The sequence below is a fragment of the Emydura macquarii genome, unplaced genomic scaffold, assembly GCF_026122565.2.
Source record: "Emydura macquarii macquarii isolate MOO-44397 ecotype Brisbane River unplaced genomic scaffold, CSIRO-AGI_Emac_v2 contig_2924, whole genome shotgun sequence".
NCBI classification, from domain to species: Eukaryota; Metazoa; Chordata; order Testudines; family Chelidae; genus Emydura; species Emydura macquarii.
Genome location: NW_027133061.1, coordinates 3,701,127 through 3,722,374, shown reverse-complemented (window position 1 = coordinate 3,722,374; position 21,248 = coordinate 3,701,127). Strand labels below are relative to the sequence as shown.

Genomic DNA, 21,248 nt, shown 5'->3' with positions numbered 1-21,248 from the left:
TAAAGTGAATAGAGGTTTTCCAATAACTCCTCACTTTACTGGACCTAGTTGCTAAATGGGGGCCAAAGACTGAAATACAATCAAGGGGGCTGTGTATTGTTGTAGCTTCTTGATAATCAGTGTGGGGTATCAGGAGCACTGTTTGTGACTGGCAGGTGAATCGAACTTCAGTGTTAGCTCCCAGTTTGGGAGAATCTGCTCTCCCCTTATGCAGCCTGCCCTGCCCTTGGCATTTTCACTGGGCCACCCTGGGTACATACGAGTCACGAGGGTGGTACCCAGGGAGCTGGAGGGGAGGGGGGAAATGGAGGAGGATGCGAGAAACCCCTGAGGTGTGTGCAATGAGCTCAGCCTATGCAAACTACAGAGTGTGCACCCTGCTAATCAGTGTCGTTGCAGGGCTAGGCAGATTGTGGGGGTGCGGTGGGGTTGAAGGGAGCTCTGGACTCCTGGAATTATTAGCTGATCATTTCTGCTATAAGCCCCATAGCTGCTATCCTACATTTGAAAAGCATTGCACGCCCGTTTGCCTGTATTACGAGAGAGTTTCCCCTGAAGATGAATCAGGCTGCAAAACATCAGCTGAGACGGGCTGAAATATTGTGTGGGCTTTTTTGTTTGCTTGTTTTGATTTTTAAAGCGAGGTTCTTTTTATTTGCCATCTGTTGTCTAGGTCACATTTTCAACCATGATTTGCTAAATCTGCTTTGCTCCGGCTGGCCTGACAGACTCTTATCCTATGATGAGCGAGACAGCTCCTGCACATACCAATTAAGGCTAATTTCGTTGGTGCTGTTTGCCCTGCCTTTCTTTCTCCAGCCAGCTCTTGCTGTGTATTGCTGAGAGGGAGAGGGGAAAAGGTTCCTTCTTCGCTGCTGTGAATCCTCCACCCCAGCAGATGTCTCTTCTGAAAACATAAAAGCCAAGCAAAGAAACCCAGCAGTTTTTCTTTCCCCAGAGCTGCCTGGAGTCCTGTCTTTGAGCAATTCACCCAGAGAAGAAAAAAAAATAAAAGATACAAAAGTTCCCAGAGAAGGCTGCAGAGTAGCACCAGGGAGTTCCAGGGGCGTGGGGGTGTTTTGGGCCCCCCCATGCAGGCAGAAGGGTTTGTATGCATCTATGTGCGTGTGTGAGTGAGGGGGTGGGGGAAAGAGACAGGGTTTCAGCCCAGTAGTAGAATCCGGATTAGTTGCATTTACATTAGCACCCAGAGGAGGAAGAGCAGAGCCGTGCTGACAACAAGAGGAGGGTGAGAAAAGTCGACCCCTTGCCTTGAATCTTCGGAGAGAAATCTGCAGAGAAACCTCCCCCCTCCTCTCCCAATCAGGTAAAAATTAGGGGGGGGGGGTGGCTGTCCAAGGCGACAGCTTATTTGCTGGCCGCCTTTGGGGTAGGGGTGGCTTGAGTTTGGCTGGTGTACCGTTATAAGACATTTTGGGGTTGAGTGGTGGGGGTTGTTTTTAAGAGCCAATAATCTCCTGTAGAGATCTAAACCTGCTGCAGACCGCTTCTCTAATCCCCACAGCAAGCAGTGTCTGTCTGCATGGTCTGGAGGGTGCAAAAAGCTTCGCTTTTGATGTCTGCAGGGGGCAGCCATATGGATGTGAGAGTCCCGGGACACATCTTGCCGCTTGCTTTGCTGCTCGGAACCCATCTCCGGGGTTTGCTGGCTGTTTGCAAAGGGAACTCAGGATGATTATGGAAAAAATGCCCAGCCAGCCACTTGGGGTCTGGTGTTTTGATGATTATTGGACAAGTTTGGGAGCGTCCCTTTGTGCCAGGGTTTTGCCAGCCTTGACACAAAGATTGCTATGTGGTAAGCCGCAAGGAGGGGTGGATCCAGAGGCTTGTGACTTGGCTTGGAAGAGTTATCCAAAGCAGAGGGAAAGTTTTGCCCAGGCTGCTTCGAACCTCCTGGCCGTGGCTGCCTGAATTCACAAGGCAAGTAATTGAGTGTGGAAAGTTTGCTGGGACCCTGGTTGCTCTCTGGTTCTGGCCTGACGCAGGCCATCTCCTTCCTAGATGTTCCTTTTATTTTGCTGCGCTGGAGCGTGCAATCCCGGAGAAGGGGAGGGCTCAGGGAGAGCAACCCGTGGCCTTGAGTCTATGCTGGGTGTGCCCGGGAGAGCCACACAAGCGTGGAGGCTGCCGAGAGCCTGGACAACAGGACCCCAGTTAAGAAACTGGGTCACTCCCGGCTAAGCTCGTAAACCTGTGATTTGCAGTCAGACGCTGATCGTGTTCTGGGAAGCGGGTGGGTACCGGGAATCACCCTAGTGCGCCTGTTTAAAAGCTGCTCTCCTAACCCCATCTCTCACGGAGAATGGCGAGCCAGCTCTCTTCGTTGCTTTGCAGTCCCCGTGACGCGGTCCCCTAAGATGATCCTACACAACACAGCAGGAAAAAGGTCAGCCCTTCCTTTTTGTAGCTATTTGTAGAGCACCCATCCCCGTGGCATGTAGGTACTGAGGCCTAGATGGATGAAGCCAGGTTCCCATGTGTGCACAAAAACTTCTCTTCCCACCCAGGCCTAGCCAACTTAAACCTTTCTTTCCTGGGGCCAAATTTCCTGCCAGTGCAAATGGGTGCAACTCTGATTTCTGTGCAGTGCCGTGGTTCCATCTAGCCCCATGGTTTCACCAGCTTTGATTCTGATCTGTGTCCTTGTCTGAGGGCTTCCAGAGCAAATTGCTGGCTGGGCTGTACAGGGTAAACAACGCTTTTTACCCATCACAAAGCTTCTAACTGAATGTGGTTTGCATTTAAAGCGTCTTTCATTCAAGCTTGTCTCCCCACCCCATGTGTATGTGCTGTTATCCCCATTTTACAGATGGGGAAACGGAGGCATAAAGAGCAGGGCATGGTTTACCCAGCGGGCTATGGCGAGTTAATGGCAGAGAGGGGGATAGAACCCAGAAGTCCTGCTCTCCCCACTAGACTCCATAGGCATGGCCATTTAAGACTGAGCATGGAAAGAAGCAAATGACACAATCTAGTGAACTAATGGTGGGGAGGAAATCAGGTGAAAAGTGTTTTTCTCAGGGTTTCACTACTGATGAGTTGTTTTTGTTGGCTGTGATGCAATGGCTGTTTCGACAGCTAAGGGGAGTGGCACTGGGAAGGAATGTGGCATTCTGCAACACAGACATTGCCAACTCTTCTGATTTTTTTGTTGTCGTTGTTGCAAGTCTTGTGGTATTTGATGTATTTCTTAAATCCCTGACTCCTGGAGACAAGTGGTGATGTGAGAATCTCAACTTTTTTTTTTTTTTTAAATGTCTCTAGCCCTGGTGATTGTGGAGAAAAGATGGAAAACATGAAACTTAAAAGCTCAGTTATTACTTGTATTATAGTCAGAAACTAGAAGCCCGCTGAGTTCGGTGCTCTGCAAACACAGAACAAAAAGAGAGTCCCCATCCCAAAGAGCTTCTAATGTAATTGTGAGAACAGAAGGCTACAGTCAGACAGGGGAGCACAAAGGAAAGAATGAGACCAATAACAGGCAGCGTTCTCAAAGGCCGGGAAGTGAATAGAAAAAATCCCAAATCTGTATTTAAAAAAAACCCCCCAAATGTTCTGATCTTACTTCCTCGGGAAGAGGCTTCAAATATATACTTTTAAAGCCAGAGCATTTCCTGCTGGCATGATAGAGGGGACTTGAGATCAGAGACTATCGCTGGCAAGGCATGTGTCCCCCTCCTCTCCCCTTGCCCCACTGCCAGCGTGCCTCAACCTGATTGGGGGTGGGGGGTGGCCAAAGGGGAAGCTCATGTCCGTGACCCATTCAATCCTTCATCTCAGCAGAGAGGTTGCCAAGGAGGGGTCAGATGGTGCCTAAACTGCAGGTGGCTTTGGAAGCCTGTTTTCAGACATCAGACTGCAGAGAATAAGGTGGAAGCAGGATGCTTCTGTCATGAAAGCTGGGGGCCTGGATCCTGTCTCTCTGTTATCTATCACAACAGACTCCATCACCGCTCGTGCTTTGGCATTAAAGGAGCTGGCAGTGAATTGATGGCAAGACAGCACTGATTCACAGTTGCATTTTTTACTGATGCAGGCAGGGTACTCTGGCTTCCAAAACACTGGCGCTGAGGTGCTTGGCAACTCTTTGCCCATCTCCTTTCTCCCTGGAATCCCATATGTAGCCAGCATGTGAACAGAGGAAGCTTGAATGTATCCTGGCAGCTTTTAAGGGTGCTTTTAAATTTCTCTGGTCCGGATCCAGCAAGGCACTTAAGCATGTGCTTAACTTTTAAGCACCGGAACAGTTCCAATTGACTTCAGTGGTACTACAGACATGCTGAAAGTTAAGCATATGATTAAGTGCTTTCCTGGATCAGGGCCTAAATTACTTGCCTGTCTTTTGAAAGTTGTAGTTGGAAAGGGGCAAATATTACACGGTCGCTTTTTCTGCTCTGCTCCTGTGAATCAGATCTGCATACCAGACTGACAGAGGCAAGTTTTCAGGCCTGTTGCAGTTCCGAGTGTTGGTTGTAGTTCTTTATGAGTCACTGGTCGAGCCATCAACAGCTGACTGCCACGCCTTTAGTGCTGTGCATGCCATCAGGTAGTGGGTAGAGCCGAGAAGGAATTGTTAAGGACTTAAATTTGTGACACCAACAATTCAGTGAAGATGCTACTTCACTCACGGGAGAGCTTCTCCCATCGGCGTCGTTAATCCACTTCCGTGAGAGGCGGTAGCTGTGTCAACGGGAGAAGCTCTCCCACCGACACAACACTTTCTCCACCGCAGGTCAGGTCAGTATGACAGCATCATGCAGAGGTATGGATTTTTCACACCCCTGAGTGATGTAGCTATACTGATGTAAGTTTGCAGTGTAGATCTGGCCTACGTATACTGGCAAAACTGCTCTTTTCCAGCCCCTACCCTGAGCAAAACAGCTGTGTCCACACAGACTACAGGTGATCACAGTGGGTCCCAACTTGCCTTAGAATCAATGAATGGCTAGAACTGCATCCACTGATAGATCTGCATCCACGCTAGAGGGGTTTTACCGCTTTAACTGTACAGGTATGAGATAGGGCCTGTCCCCACACACAAGTTGTACTAAACGCTGTGTTTTCTGGCTGGGTGGGTATTTTTTGTTGCTATGGGAGTGGTGTTTGGTTGGTTGGGTTTTTTTTTTTTTTGGTTTTTTTTTACCCCCTGTTTCAAGTGAGCCAAGCAACTTCAATAACAAACAGAAAGGCCCCGAGTAGGATTTTGAAAGGTCTCCCAGTATAGACACCCAATTCCCATGCAAAATTAATAGGAATTGGGCATCTACCTTCCCAAGGCGGCTTTCAGAATCCAACCCACTGACCCTGCATTGGAGGGTTTACAGTTCATTTGATTTCAGGCTTGATGTGAAGAGTGCGAGCTATACAGTTTGGGGGGTGTGGGTAAAGAAGAATAAGGGTTATGATAATACGGTCTCTTGGCTATTCAGATGAGGCATGTAATCATCACCATCATCATCATCCCTAGTGCTTCTCATTAGCAGATCTCAAAGGAGATCAATCTCATTATCTTCATTTTGCAAATGGGGAAACTGAGGTACGGAACACAGAAGTGACTTGCCTAAGGTCACCCAGCAGGCCAGTGGCAGAGCCGGGAATAAAACCTGGGACTCCCAAGTCTCAGGCCATGCTCTGTCCATGATGCCACTCTGCCTGTGATGAATTTGTACATGCCACGGCAGGTGGATTTGAATGAATTGAAGCAGTTGGTTTGGGATGGGGAAGGGCCTCCGTGCTCTAGGGATCAGCGTGGGAAAAAGACTTGGAAATGGAACTACAGCCAAGATTTTCAAAAGGGGACCGATGCTGGTTGCCTTGTTTCTTGAGAGCCAACTTTAGACACTTTTTTTTTTTTCAAGGACCTAGGGAGCAGGTTCTCAGCTCTGCCTGATAAACCTGGCTCCTTAAGGCGTCTGAGGTTGGGCATCCAAAAACGTTAGTTGCTGGGAAGTCCTGGCCTCTATTTCTGTGCCAGACAAAGCGGATATCATTAGCTGTGCGCATGCCCAGTTGCAAATGAGCTGAACTGTAATAATTATTGGCCATCTCATAATGGAATTATTGGCTCATTATTTCTCTTCTCTTCTGTGTGGTTATTCAGTGAACAGGGGGAGTCTCACTGCTGAAAAGACCAGACAAGCTCCAGCTGACAACTCCAATACTGCCGATACCCCAGCCCAGCTAAATCACGAAAGGGGCAGCTACAGAAGAAAAACTGGAAAGACAAGTCAGCAAAATAGGTGGAAAGATCCGCAGATCAGGTCCAAACAAGATAAGAAAACTGCAACCTTCTGCTCTGTTGACATAACCTCAAGGCTGGAGAGAAAAGGACTTTGGGTAAAGACTTGCGAGGAATAAAGAGATTCCAAACCACTGATAAGGAGAGAATTAGCCAAACAACCCCCCTGGCTTTGCTTTTTTATTTTATGACTTTAAAATACTCTTTATAGGAAAATCTTTGTTCCATAGGTTGCGGGGAGGGGTCTGTCCATTTTCTATAATTACATCAGACCTGTTTTGCAAGGTTTGTTCCAGTTTGGTTTTGTTTTAGTTAAATCTCTCCCCTTGTTTCTAGTTTATTGTTACTTTTCTACGCTCTGAAAAGGGTTGAGAAGCTAATAACACAGACACTCCTTTTTGTACCGGTGCTCTTGAACTATAATTAGTCAGCGTCCAAACACACACAGGGCAGGTGGAATATTGCATTTCATCAATGCTGAGTGATTTTAATTTAAAAGAGGAAAGGGAGGCAGATTGGGATTAATTTGCCTGGAGGAAATTGATGGATAAATGTCAGGCCAGGCATCACTTTGGAACCAGTTTTTTTTTTGTGGGGAGAAGACCTTTATAAAAACCAACTTTCCTAGAAACCTCAAAGTGCCTCACAAAGATTTATTTAAATACCCAGGACTGACCAAGCACTAAATAGCTTCTGGAACAAGAATTAGATCATTTCAGAAGGACCTATTTATTATTTTTTTTAGAATTTGTTTTTAACTTGAACCAATATCATGGGCAGGGAGGGGGATGTAAGTTTATAGGCAGGAAAAGGAATGAGTTCTGAGCCTGATAAATGAATACGATGGGTTTTTGTTTAAAACACGTTAGTTTTATATTCTCGAAAGGAACATAGTCCGTGATTATTACTGGACAGACTCGACGTGTTTTTGTGACGTGGGGATTTTGTTTCCAGAAGCAGGTGGTGGTTGTTCTCACCACCCCGCTCCCCTCCACTTGCGTTCAGTGGAATTGGCTTCCCTGAGAATTTGTAGAGTCGAGGACAGGAGCGAAATACGTGACGGAGTCCGACGGCGGCAGAAAGTGAACCGGGATTGCCAGAGAGGGACCAGCCTGTGCAATCCGCTCCCGGCCCCGGTGAATGGACTGAGGACTCCGAGGGGTGCTGCGGAAGGGATTTTGCCTGGACCAGATGGAGCCCCGGCCCAAGCAGGTGGATCCTGCGGATCTGAAAGGGGAGGATGTAAACACGGAAGTCACCAGGCCTGAAATCTGCCAGGCCCCTCGGGGTGTAGAGGCGGACTCTGTTGGCAGGGAGGGTGGAATCCAGGCTGCGGCAGGGCAAGGCTGCACCCTGAATGGGCAGGAGCCAGAGAGGATTGGGGTAACGCAAAGCGAGGAGGTTTCTTCTGGGCCGGGCAGCCCCAGCTGCCAGCAGGCTGCAGGCCGGGAGCACGAGGACGCCCCAAGGAAGGATCTGTCCCTGAGGGCAGGGCCCAGTGATGAAGCAGAGTGGCTGGAGCGCGGGGAGCCAGAAGGAGGGGTGGATACCAAAGAGAAGCAGCCTCCCCTGAGGGCGGGCATCCCAACGGGAGGAGTTGCCTCCCCGCCAGACACCCCCATCTCCAGCCCTCAACCGGGTGCCGCAGCGCAGGCATCTGATGCCGCCAAGGCCCAGCCCCCAGCTAGCGAGCCCGAGCCCGACTTCTACTGCGTGAAGTGGATCAGCTGGAAAGGGGAGAGGACCCCCATCATCACCCAGAGCGAGAACGGGCCCTGCCCGCTTCTGGCCATCATGAACATCCTGTTCCTGCAGTGGAAGGTAGGTCGGAGCCGGGGGGTCCCAATGCTGCTATTCAGAGCAGGGGCGCCGGGTGCGAGGAGGGGGCGGTAAGGGCCTAGAGGTCTCATGTAGTTCATCTAAGAGGCCATGATCTAGTGGCATGGAAGAGGCTACTTGTACTGAGAGGCTGGATGGCCCAGTAGTTAGGGCACTAACCTAGGACTGGGGAGACTCAGGTTCAAGTCCCTGCTCTGCCACAGACTCTGTGTGACCTTGGGCCAGTCACTTAGCGTCTCTCTGTTTCAGTTTCCCCAGCTGTACAATGGGGATACTAGCCTGCCCGGCCCTACAGGGGTGCTTGAGGATAAATACATTCCAGGCTGTAAGGTGCTCAGATATGGTGATGATGGGAGGGGGACCAGCTAAGTGTCTAAGACACTGGGGACCTCCTGGGTGGATCTAGACACCTGCTGTTATCCACTCCCTTCAGCGAACCCTGGGAGGACGTGGTCCCTCGCAGTGCATGCTGGGAAACGCTTGCCAGGCTCCACATTATCGAGTTGCTCTTGCCACAGAACTGTCCTGCAAAGCGTTGCTGCGTTCTAAACTCCCATTGTCAGGGCTCTTCTCACCTCGGTCAGGAAAGACTCCCATTGGTTTCTGTGGGCTTTGGAGCCGGTGGTGGGTATCCTGGGATGTGACTGACAGTAAGAATAGGTGTAGTCAAGTCTCATGCTTCAAGGCACCTGCTGGCTACTGTAGGGGTCAGGAAGGATTTTTCTGCCTCCCAGGTGTGTTATTGAGGGGTAGAATGGCCCAATGGATCAGGGCCTGAGACTCGGGAGACCTGGGTTCTATTCCCAAACCTGCCACTGATGTGCCGAGTGACCTTGGGCAAGTCACTTCCCTGCTATGTGCCTCAATTTCCCCATCTGTAAAATGGGGATAATGAGACTGATGCAGTATAGTAAAGTGTTTAGTACTTGATGGATGAAAAGTCCTGTAAGTGCCATCTTATTGTGGGGTGGTTGTTTTATTGCTGTCCTATGAAACACCAAGCATTGGTGAGTGGTGGTGTGGGTTACCCTACATGGGATACTGGGTTAAGAGGGCTAATGGTCTGAACCAGTATGGCAGGAGGCTGACTAGATGGACCAAGTGTCTGACCCCAGTATGGCTGAAGCTGGGCTACTGAGTTAGATGGACCATCTCACGTGGCATGGTAAATCTGACATGCACCCACCACGTAAGGATGTTAAGGGTATCGATTATCCCCATACCCCGATTCAGGCCTTGTGGGTCAAAATGTGCTGGGGGAGAGGGTCCTTCACTGACTTCCCCAAACCCCCTCTGCCTGCAGGTGAAGCTGTCCCCCCAGAAGGAAGTGATCACGTCGGACGAGTTGATGGCGCATCTCGGTAAGTGGTGAATTCAGGAGAGCACCTTACTTCTGGGAACCCCTATCCCACCTCTGTGACAGAGGAGGAGAAGGACCTGGGCATATCAGTTGCTCACAGGATGACTATGAGCCACAAATGTGATGTGGCCGTGAAAAAAGCTAATGCGGTCCTAGGATGCATCAGATGAGGTATTTCCAGCAGAGATAGGGAGGTGTCAGTACCGTTATACAAGGCGCTGGTGAGACCCCATCTGGAATACTGTGTGCAGTTCTGGTTCCCCATATTTAAGAAAGATGAATTCAAACTGGAACAGGTGCAGAGAAGAGCTACTAGGATGATCCGTGGAATGGAAAACCTGCCTTATGAGACTCAAATTGCTTGGCTTGTTTAGCCCAACCAAAAGAAGGTTGAGGGAAGATACGATTGCTCTCTATAAATACGTCAGAGGGATAAATAGCAGGGAGGGAGAGGAGTTATTTAAGTTCAGCGCCAATGTGGGCACAAGAACTCATGGATATAAACTGGCCATTAGGAAGTTTAGACTTGAAATTAGACGCAGGTTTCTAATCGTCGGAGTGAAGTTCTGGAATAGCTTCCAAGGGAGCCGTGGGGGCAAAATGCCTAGCTGGCTTCAAACCTGAGCTTGATATATTTATGGAGGGGATGGTGTGATGGGACAGCCTAGTTTGGCAATTGACTGATTTTTGACTACTGGTGGTAGATATGCCAATGGCCTGTGACGGGATGTTAGATGGGGGGTTCTGAGTTATTACAGGGAATTCTTTCCGGGTGTCTGGCTGGTGAGTCTTGCCCACATGCTCAGGGTTTCACTAATCGCCATATTTGGGGTCAGGAAGGAATTTTCCCCCAGGGCAAATGGGCAAAGGCTCTGGGGGTCACTTGCTGGTGGATTCTCTGTACCTTAAAGTCTTTAAGCCATGATTTGAGGACTTCAATAACTCAGTCATAGGTTAGAGGTTTATCACAGGACTGGGCGGGTGAGGTTCTGTGGCCTGTGTCGTGCAGGAGGTCAGACTAGATGATCATATTGTCCCTTCTGACCTTAGAGTCTCTGAGTCTATCCTGTGTTTCTGGTGCGCTCAAAATTCCCATCAGCTTCTCTAGGAATTCTAGGTACATGACGAAGGCAGGACTGGACCCTTGCTGCAATCTCCTGCCTGTTTGTGTGGGTTCTTTTCTCCCCTGCCCCAAACGCAGATGGGGAAATGGGCTGCATTTAGTGCTTCTCTCTTCCGTCTCGTTCCCCCGCATCCCAGTCTTCATCCTCAGATCCCATCAGGACCATGCTGCAGGGCTAGACTGGGAGCCACCAAAGGGGCTTTTCCACTGGGCCTGCACAGGAGTCGTCTTGCCATCTTGACCATAATCTAGTTCCAGCCCACCCCCAGGGACAGGCCAAGCCCCTGCCTCGGTCCTAGAGGCAGAAAGGATAGTTCAGTGTTGAGGGCAGTGGGCTGGGTGTTAGGAAACCCATGTTCAGTTCCTGGCTGTGCCACAGATTTCCTGTGTGACCTTGGTCAAGTCACTTAGCCGCTCTGTGCCTCAGTTTCCCCATATGTACAATGGGGATAATAGCCCTGCCCTGACTCACCAGGGGTTGGAGGACTGTGAGGATAAAAATATTTGAAGTCCCTGATATTACGGTGTTGGGGGACTAGATAAGCACCATCAATCAGTAATAGTGACTGGGTGTTTTCTTGTCTCAAAGGCGACTGCATCTTATCCATCAAACCCCAAGAGAAGTCAGAAGGGCTGCAGCTCAACTTCCAGCAGGTGAGACTGTCCGGATCCGCCCCCCCATTCTGCGGAGTGTTGAAGGAGGTCCGGGTTGGCAGGGCACCACACTGCACCATGTTTTAAAAGGCCCCTCCTGTCGTCCTGAAATGGATCGCTTCTCTCTGACGCAGCCCCATTGCGAGGGAGAGAGACCTCGCATGCTGCGAAAGGAACCTGCAAATCTGGGAGCAGTATAGGTAGCAAGAGTGGCCTAGTGGATAGAGCATTGGACAGGGACTTGTTCTGCCATTGCCCAGCTTAATGGCCTTGGGCAAGTCACTTAATCTATCCGGGACCTCCATTTCTCCATCTATTTAAAACAAACAAAAACCCCAACATGTGTGTCTATATAAAATAAAATCAAAATTACTTGGCTAATACGTCCCATGTGGGTTGTAGAGATAAAAAAAAATGTCACGCTCAGATTTGTTGCTGATGAAGGCCAGATAAGTGCCTATATGCTTAAGTAAGTAGCAAACTAGTTTAGCGAACAGACAACAGACTGCAATTTCAGAGCAGCGTGCTGCTCTGTCTTCCCTCGCCCTGTGTCCACAGGATGACATCTGCCTCTCCAGAACTTTCTACTAGGGCTGGAGAGGACCCGTTGAAACTAATGGACAGCATTGGCCCAAGAAAAAATGGGGGTTAAACTAGCCAGGAGTCAGTTGAGGCTGGAAATTTAAAAGCAAGTTTCTAGCCATCAGAGGAGGGAGGTTCTGGACCCGGTAGTAGCAGCAGAGGGGAAAACGGCCTCACGAGTCTGAAGATGGAGCTTAATCAATTTCTGAACGGGCTGATGCGGCAGGGTTGTCTGTGTGAGCATGGACTCGACTTAACAACCCAGAAGGCCCCTTTCAGACCCTGTCCTAAGTTCCACATGAGCATCTTGTCTTGATTTCGATCAATGGTGCAGCCTCCTCTGGTTACTACCGCCGGGTTACTCCGGTTACTGTGTGCGGCATTGGTTACCCTGTGGACTAAAGGATGGGGCAGAACTAGAGCGGGATTCAGACAGGGACAGCGGGTATGACTGGAGGCCTGAAAAGGCTCTCCGATGAAGAGAGATTGAAAAGATTGGGGTTGTTTTACCGGAGAAAGGAGGCAAATAGGAGGAGATGTGATAAAAGCACATGCAATAAGGAATGGGACCGAGAATGTCGAGCAGGCGTTTCTGTTCTTTCTCATCATATAAGAACAAGGGGACAGTCAATGAGATTGAAAGGTGGTAAATTCTCGAAGATGATAAAAGGAGAGAGGAGTGATTAACCTGTGGAACTCAATGCTGCTGGATGCCTGTAAAGCCAAGAATATAGCCTGACTCAGAGAGGGGCTGGGTGTCCATATGGATAATAAGAATAGCCAGAATTAGAACAGTCAATCTGACTAAAGGGGCACCGGAAAGGAGACAGAACTTCATGTTTCAGGGTTTAAATCCATCTCTGGTAGGAGTTCGGATTAAATGTTCCTGGGAGACTGCTTACTGCTCAGTCCTTGCACCTTCCTCTAAGGCAGGGGTGGGGAACCTTTTTTATGTCAAGGGCCTGATGGTGGCCCTGGCGGCGGGGGAGAATTCGGCGGCGGCGCGGTTTCGCGGCGGGGTTCCTTGGGGGGTGGGGGACAGTGCCTGCCGCCGAAGTCCCCCCGCCGCCGAAAAGGGGCAAACGGCGGCAGGATTTCGGCGGCAGGCACTGCTCCCCCCCACGGAACCCCGCCACCGCTGTGAAACCGCGTCGCCGCCGAATTCCCCCCCTCTGCCAGGTCCAGACCAAATGATTTTGAGGGCCGGACCAAATCATTTTGCGGGCCGTATACGGCCCCCGGACCGGACATTCCCCACCCCTGCTCTAAGGCATCTAGAGCTGGCTGTTGTGGGAGCTGAGATACTGGCTAGATGGGCTCAAGTCTGACCCAGGCTGGCAATTCCTGTGTTCTCAAAGCACTTTGTGAGTGCTAATGCCTTGACTACACAGGGAAACTGAGCAGCATAACTAGTGCAGAATAGGCTGATCTGGAGTAGCTCTCCCCGTGAATACTCAATTCCAGAATAAAAGTGACTTTATTCCAGAATAATGACTCCGCTTTGGAAGTGCTCTAATTTATGCTGGAGTAGAGTGATTCTTATTCTGCCCACACACACAGCGATTCTGGAAAGGCTCCTCCGGTCAATTTCTCTGTATAGACAAGTCCTGAGTCCTCAAGACTGAGTCTCACAGCTCCCACACTAGGAAGCATTTCTGCTACAACAGTGCCCAATTCAGGATTGGGACCCCGTTGTACTGAGCGCTGTGCACGCCTAGCAAGAGACAGTCCCTGCGCTGGGAGGGCACAAATTGGTGAAGTGGCCAGGGCCGGAAAGAGAACCCAAGAGTCCTGGCTCCCAGGCATTATTGTGGTGGTGTCTAGCAACACTAACCAAAGATCAGAGCCCCATTGTGTCAGGTGCTGCACAGACAAATAACAAAGAGACTGTCCCTGCTCTGAAGTGCTTATGAGCCATGTGACAACAGGAGGAAACAGACCAACCTGGCAGGGATAGTAGGAAAGCAGAAATCCCAGCTTACCACTTCCGAATGGTTGATGTCAGGCCGGGATTTTAGCCTCAAGATCTTCCGCCTAGGCCAGGAGGAAATGCAGCCCTGGTTACAGCTGGTATAATCTCATGGGCCTCCCAGCCCTTTCCTTGCCACAACTCCTCTGTCTCCTGTCTACTCATGGTGCTGTGCTTTCTCTTTCCCGGCTCCAGAACGTCAACGATGCTATGATGGTCCTGCCCAAACTGTCCACGGGGCTCGACGTGAACGTGCGGTTCACGGGCGTCTCGGACTTCGAGTATACCCCAGAGTGCATTGTCTTTGACCTGCTGAACATCCCGCTCTACCACGGCTGGCTGGTGGACCCCCAGGTGAGCCATGTTGCTAGTCCTGTGAGCTGTAAACTCCACCCTGTGCGTAGACTGGATACAAGCTAGAGTCGGTGTGTTGGTGAACGTAGGGGGTTGGAGCAGGGAGTGGGAGGCAGTGTGACCTAGTGGATAGAGCACTTGACTGGTACTTGTAGGGCTGAGTTCCATCCCCTGCTCTACCACTGCCCTGGATGACCTTGAACAAGTCACTTCCCCTCTCTGTGCCTCAGTTTCCCCATTGCAAAGCACTTTGAGATCTGCTGATGAAAGCCGTAGGACAGAGCTAGATGGCGTTATGATAATTCTATGAGCAGGGACAAGGACAGCTGTAAACTCTGCTGAGGGGCGGGGTGACTTTTTCCAGGACTGGTGGGGGCAAGCCGCTGGTGGTCCGCTCTGCCAGATCTGGGAATAACCAGGGACCCCAGTCTCCTGTCTCTTTTTATTTGCAACTTAAAACCAAAGGTGCAGCTGAAAGACCAATGCAGACCCCAGGGCAGGTTCACAGAGCGCAGGCAGCCTGCCCCGCCCCTGTGCAGGGGCAGCAGACACCCCTATGGCCTAACTGGCACCTCTGCTTCTTTGGCCCCCTGTGGGGCTCTGCAAGGCGGTGGCCAGCCAGAGGGCAGGACTGCGCCAGAACCCGCCCTGTGCCTGGAGTCAGGGCAAGGCTGGCGTAGGGGCGCCTCCACTTGAAGGGAGCGTCCCCTTGTGGGGCAGAGGGGCACGTCGCACCCGCATTAAACTCTCTGTTCACCAGCCTCGCCAGTGCAAAGGGGCCACAGGGTAGCAACCTGTCAGGCCTACACTTTCCCTTCTGGCCCGGCTTAAAATACCTCCCTGGAGCCCTCCTTGGGCCGTCTCCGTTCCCTCACCCCCTCCTTTCTCCTCCAGAGCCCGGAAGTGGCCCAGGCCACGGGCAAACTGAGCTACAACCAGCTGGTGGAGAAGATCATCACCTGCAAGCACTCCAGCGACCCCAACCTGGTTACCGAAGGTAACGCCCCGTCCCCCAGAGAGCTCCACTCCGCGCCCCCAGTCTCTGCAGAGCGGGGACCTCCCGGGTGCCTCCAGCTCCCCTGGCATCTAAAATTGTCCACGGAGGAGGAACCAACGAGCTAACTTGCCTTTCAGATAGGCCCCCTCCCCATCCTGCAAGGCGCTGAGCACCGCCTGCTGATGACCGGAGGGCACTCGCCCCTCGTTAGGTGCCTAATTTATCCCCCTGCAGATCTGAGACCTCCGGGCCAGATTCACCCCTGTATTGGTGCAGAGATGGTGGGAGGTACAATTCCCCCCCCCCCCCAATCCGGGGCTACGGGAGCCTGTGCTGCCCCTGGCACAGGTTAGGGCAGTCCTCAGGGGACCCCTACATGCGTCAGCGCCAGGGTGCGGATTAGCCAGGGCACAGGCTTGTTCGCAGGTGTCGGGCAGTGGAAAGCTGGGGTTCCCCAAGCAATCCGAGGATGTGCGTCCGGCCCTTTAAGGGGCCTGGTTGTGCTGAGCATGGGGGTGCTGCAGTTAACGGCCCCCCCTCTGTTTCCATCAGCCCCCCTCAGTGTCGTCAGGAGGGAGAAGCTCAGGAGAAGCCACCCTGAAGTCTTTACCGCTTGGTGCCTACGTTTGCCCTTCCCAGTGCCCGACAAACGGGCTGCGCCCAGGGGGTTTCACCGGGACAAGGCATCAGAGCTGTTTCCTGGTGGCTTTAGGCCCACACTGGCTCCCCCACGGGCGCAGAGACAGCTAATCCCCTGCTCAGCAAAGCGCCTGCGCCCCCCACTTCTTAGATATTCCCTCCCAACTCCCAGGCACTTTTCTACTGCTGCTCGGGGAAGCTGCAGTTTGCTCTCTCTAGGCAGCGTGGTCAAGTGGGTAGAGCGCCGGATTGGGACCCGGGAGACCTGGGTTCTGTTCCCTGCTCTGATGTTCAGCAAGTCACTTTCCTCCCACTCTGTGTCTCTCTGAAGTGTTTAAACTGCGAGTCCTTCAGAGTAAGGACCGGCTCACCAAACTGCACCGCTTTCCCCGCCACCGTGCAAACCCTCAGGGGGACGCGCTTCCTTCGACTTGAACCTGGTTTGGCCAATTGGTTTAGCCCCTACCGGTAAATTCACAGGCGCAAGCTGAACCGATTTCGCACCCATTACCGGGGCATCCATGCTGGGCACCAGCGTAACACCGCCCCCCTCCTGGCTGACGCCTCGTTTCTCTGTACCAGGCCTGATCGCGGAGCAGTTCCTGGAGTCCACGGCCTCCCAGCTGACCTACCACGGCCTGTGCGAGCTGACAGCTGCTGTCAAAGAGGAGGAGCTGAGCGTCTTCTTCAGAAACAACCACTTCAGCACCATGATCAAGCACCAGGTCAGGCCCGCCCGCCCCCTTCCACCCGCACCTGTGCCGCACGCAGCTGCACGGGGGGCTCGGTGGCTGAGGAAGGTTCCCCGGGCTTGGGGGAGAGAGCCTGTGGGGGGAGGCAAAGGGAAAGTGAGGCAGCGTGGGTTGGGGCTGGCAGGAAGGAGGCTTGCCTGGCAGGACTCTGCTTTGCTAATACGCATGAGTGCATCCACCCGTCCAGTAAACCTGCCCCGATCTCCGCCCCGATTGCGTCGGCAGCGCTGCCTGCTGGGTAGGAATTCCCGGCCGTGAGTTTCATGCAGCCTTCTGGGAGACCTCCCAGGTACCTGCGGGGGCTGCGGCAGGAGAAATCAACCTGCCGTAACTGCCACAGTGCCTCCTCTTCGCCGTTGGAAAGATCCCAGCATTCCTCCGGGGGGATCCCAGAATCCACCTCTGGATGTGGAGACGCTGAGCTCACAAGCAGAGCTGGGCGAAACTTTTGGGGTGACGAGTTGTGTTTTTTTTTTTTTTTTTTTTTTTTTTTTTTCCCCCCTCCCCTTTATGGCCAGGTGTGGCGTTTGCAGGAGCTATGCCTCAGTTTCCCCAGTGTTTCAGTTTGGGCTTTCACTCGCCCATTAACCCTTTCTTGCCTTTCGTGGAGGCTTGTGTGTCCCGCTTGATGTGCCGTGATCATGACCCCTGGATTGTGTCCTCCCAGGGCTGTGATCTCTCTGCCCTAGTGGATGACAGGCTGCCGCTTCGCCCACCCTCCGGGGCTTCTTAAGGGGACACTGGCTCTTACTCATCCTCTCTCCACAGGGTCACCTGTACCTGCTGGTCACGGACCAGGGCTTCCTGCAGGAGGAGAAGGTGACCTGGGAGAGCCTGCACAACGTGGACGGGGACAGCTGTTTCTGTGATGCAGAGTTCCACCTGAGCCCCACCCTGGGGAAGGAGGCCGCCGGCAGCTCACCCCAGGAGCAGAGGCAGGTGGACCAGGTAGGAAACCAACAGCTGGTGGAGGCCCGACTGCGTGGGGAGGGGTTGGGTTACAGGCGTGTGTCTGAGGGGTTAGACACGCCACTGACTCTTGGGTTCTGCTCCTGCTCCTGCCTCTGGGTGGGGTGTGGGGTCCAGGACTCCGGGGTTCCATTCCAGCTATTGGAGGGGAGTGGGGTCTAGTGGTTACAGCAGAGGGGATTCCTGGGTTCTCTTCCCAGCTCCAGGCAGGATGTGTGGCCTAGAGAAAGGAAATTGTAGCGCCCCTGCTCTTCTGGCTGAAATGTGTCACCTCTCGGAACCGGTGTCTGCTGTAGCAGGATCCTTCTCTTTAGGACGATGTTATCTCTGGTTAAAGCAGGGTGAGGCTGGGAGCCGGGGCTCCTGGGAGCTGTCCTTGGCTCTGGGGAGGGTGTAGGTCTGTTGGTCAATGCGGCGGGTAGGAGCTCAGCATCCTCTGAGTGGATCTTAACCCCTCTGCGCTTCCATTTCCTCCCCATAGAGCGAGGGTGATGGAACCGCCACGGGGGGGAGGGTCATTGCGGACAGGTGACCCAGCCCTCTCCCCACCCTGATAATCCCTGCTCAGTGAATTGAGACCGACCTACCTACCTCTTCAGCGACTTGTCCCTAGTTCCTGCCCTCAAGTGTTTTGTAGCCCTGTTGCTAAATGGCTGCCGTGTTTCTCCCCAGAGGTGGCTGCCTGCTAGTGCTGGGCGAGTGAGCCCTCTTTGCGCAGCTGCTGCATTGCTCTCCAGAGGTGGCTGCCTGCCAGTGCTGGGCGAGTGATCCTGTATGTGCACCATTTGTGTAGGGCTTTGGATCTCCTCCTCTTCCCTCCCTCTCACTCCCGGGGAGCCCCAGCACTGACCACGTCTCCTCCTTCGCCCCCAGGACTACATGATAGCCCTGTCTTTGCAGCAGCAGCAGCAGGGCCCCTCTGCCCTGAGTGACCTGGAGCTCGCGCGCCAGCTGCAGCAGGAGGAATACCAGCAGCAGCAGCCAGCAGCCCCTCCCACGCAGGTAATGGGCCCTGGCTTCCCCCCCATCCCCCTCTGCTGGAAGGACCTTTCTTCCTGCGGTCAGGGATCCTGGGGAACCCATCAGCGTTGCTGCTAGCCCAGCCAGCAGGGGGTGCTGTGGCACGGTACCCTCCAAGGGTGAGAGAGACTTGAACCGGGGCGGGGCGGGTCCATTCCAGCCCCCACCGCCCTTCACCCTCCCACCCAGGAGACGCCCAGCTCAGCCCGACCGTCCCCCTTGCTGGTCAGGCCTGTCTTCCCTGTGCGTTGGCATAAGGCACCGATCGGACACGGTTGCCCTGGGGAGGCTCATCCTCCTGTGGCCTCCCGCGGGGTGGATCGGGGACCTCGGGGAGGGGGGGAGTCTCACTGCAGAGCGTCTGTATTCTCCGCAGCCGCATCTCTCAGGACAACGGCTTGAGCGTGGAAGCGAGGCCGGGCGCCTGGGTTCTGTTCCCGAGCCGATGGAGGGGGCGGGAGAGCAGGCCTGGGAACTGGGACCCATTGACTCGGATCCCTCGCCCTGGGAGGAGCGTCGCCCAATGATTAGAGCAGGGGGCTGGCGCCAGGACGCCTGGGTTCCATCCCTGGCTGCGCCACTGACTTGTCCAAGGCCATGTGTCACGTCGCTTCCCTCCTCTTTGCTTCCATCGCCCCCCTCTTGTGGGAGGATATTGGGGGGGAGAGGGGGGGGGCGGGGAAGGAGGCTGGCCTGAAAAGCGCCCTGAGATCCTGGGCTGAAGGAGGCGGCTATTTCTTCTCTTTGGTTTCAGGGGAGAGCTCAGCCGGCCGGGCGCCCAGCCGGGGAACGCAGGCAGAGACAGAAGCAGGAGTCAGACTGCACCCTTCTCTAGAGCCGCTCGCCCCCTGCCTGCTGCTTTGGGACCCCCTCGCCCCACCACGGTCCTTCCGCATCACTGTTAAGACTCCCAGACGACAGCCTCTCGCGGGGCTGAAGCACGTTGCCCCTCTGGACCTCGTCTTGCCTCCGTTTCCCGCCCCCCGCCCCAGCACGGGACCCACTTCGCAGACGAACTCCATCCTGGCTCCCGCGCTGCGGGGGTGAAACTTCATGCCATGCTGCTGGCGTTACCCGGGTTCCTGATCCGTGCATTGCAGCGCATGGGGGCTGGGCCGGGCCTTCAGGGACGGGGTCTAGCGGGGCTGGGCGTTGGCTGCAGGTTCCTGCTCGCCCCTGACGCCCTCAGCTGTACCTCATGCCTCTGAGCTCTCACCCAGCATGCTGAGTGTTCTCCGGAGCCCGGCTCACGCTGGAGCCCAGCTCACGGCTGATCTCGCCCACGCTGGGGTAGAGGCCGGGCACCCTCTGAGCTTCCTCCCTTCAAAAATCTCTGTGTTGGAGGCAGAGAGGTCAGTGATCAGAGCCAGGACTCCTGGGTTCCATTCCCAGCTCCGGGAGGGGAGTGGGGTCTAGTGCTTGGAGCCGGTGGGGGCTGGGAGCCAGGACTCCTGGGTTCCATTCCCAGCTCTGACACTGACTTGCTCTGCCTCCATTTCTCCATCTGATAAATCGGCGTGGTGGGGAGGGGGTGACTGTACAGGCTCACCCACTCCTTCCTCAGCTGCCTGGGGATCCGCAGAGGGAAGAGGCCGTGCAAACAGAGGGTTGTTATTTAACAGGCACGAAATAGCAGCTGCCAGCCTCCCTCAGGCGTAGGTAACCTGCCAAGCGGGCCAGGCAGATGCCCGGTGAATCCAGTGCAATTAAGGAGATGCAGCCAGTGCTGGGGAGGAGACCTGGAAAGCAGGACCCTTTGGGGAAGGGCACTTACAAAGCTGGGGGGGTTAGTCAGAGCCCCAGGTATCCCTGTCCCGCGTGAGCTGCGAGGAATGCCTTGGAAGGCCTCAACACAGCTGGGCCGATGCAGAAGGTCCCCTGGGTGCTCGTCAATGAGCTGCTGCCTCCTTGTTTTGATTCTCATCGCAGGGCGAGCACAGAATCGGGCCGAGCCAGGCACCTTCTCCTCTTCCCCCCCAATGCTGCCCCCGAGTGGCAGGGGTGGGAGCCAATCCCATTTAGTCGCCCCTCGGGCGGGCCTGACCCTGCACTCCACGGGGCCACTGGAAGTTCAGCGGGCAAGGCGGTCGGCCCTAATTAACACAGAGGCAGAGCCAGCGGTGGATGGGGGACGAGTGGAGCCGGGGCAGGGGGGTCAGAACTCTCTGCCCAGCCCCGGGCTGTGCTCCAGGCTGCGGGAGGCACATCTGCAGGGGGTCTTGAAATAGCTGCACCTGAACTCCTCGTCTGTCGAAGCGCCCAGAGCCGAGGAAGAGGGGGACGGTCTGGGTGTAAGTTCCCTGCTGTGCTGAAGCTTTCCCTTAGCTCTCTCCCCCTGGCAGGGCCCTTGCCCCGGCAGCGCGGTTTAAACCAGGCCCCCTGGAAAACAGGCAGGTTATTGCACGGGCCCATCCGTGGAGCCCTTCTCTTCCTTGCACGACACTGAACGCCGCGGGACTGCTGAGATAGTAACAGCCAGCAGGACTTGTGGCTCCAGAAGGGGGGAGCGCGGTTACCCGGCTCCTGGGTGCCTGCCGGGGGCGGGGGGACGTTTCCAGACCTGCCCCCAGGGGAGGCAGCGAGCCCAGCACCTGCAGGGGAAGTGGATACTTGAGTGGGAGGCTTGCTGCCGCAGCTCCCGCCTTAGGTCCGGTGGATGCGGGAGGATCCCAGGATGGGGGGAGGGGGTGCCTTCTCTTGTCAGAGACCCTAGGGCCTCCAGTCCCTGCCC

The 21,248-nt window shown here is 54.0% G+C and overlaps 1 protein-coding gene across 1 annotated transcript; it reads left to right on the top strand.

The window, feature by feature from the left end:
- The first annotated feature begins 822 nt into the window (after positions 1 to 822).
- Positions 823 to 20,887, top strand: MINDY1 (MINDY lysine 48 deubiquitinase 1). Its single transcript, XM_067569726.1, has 10 exons — positions 823 to 1,327; positions 6,122 to 8,080; positions 9,402 to 9,459; positions 11,171 to 11,235; positions 13,982 to 14,140; positions 15,035 to 15,137; positions 16,359 to 16,501; positions 17,297 to 17,476; positions 18,371 to 18,499; positions 19,272 to 20,887. The coding sequence occupies exons 2-10, from the start codon at positions 7,451 to 7,453 to the stop codon at positions 19,350 to 19,352; spliced, it is 1,548 nt and encodes a 515-aa protein (XP_067425827.1). The 5' UTR covers positions 823 to 1,327; positions 6,122 to 7,450; the 3' UTR covers positions 19,353 to 20,887.
- Positions 20,888 to 21,248: the final 361 nt, after the last annotated feature.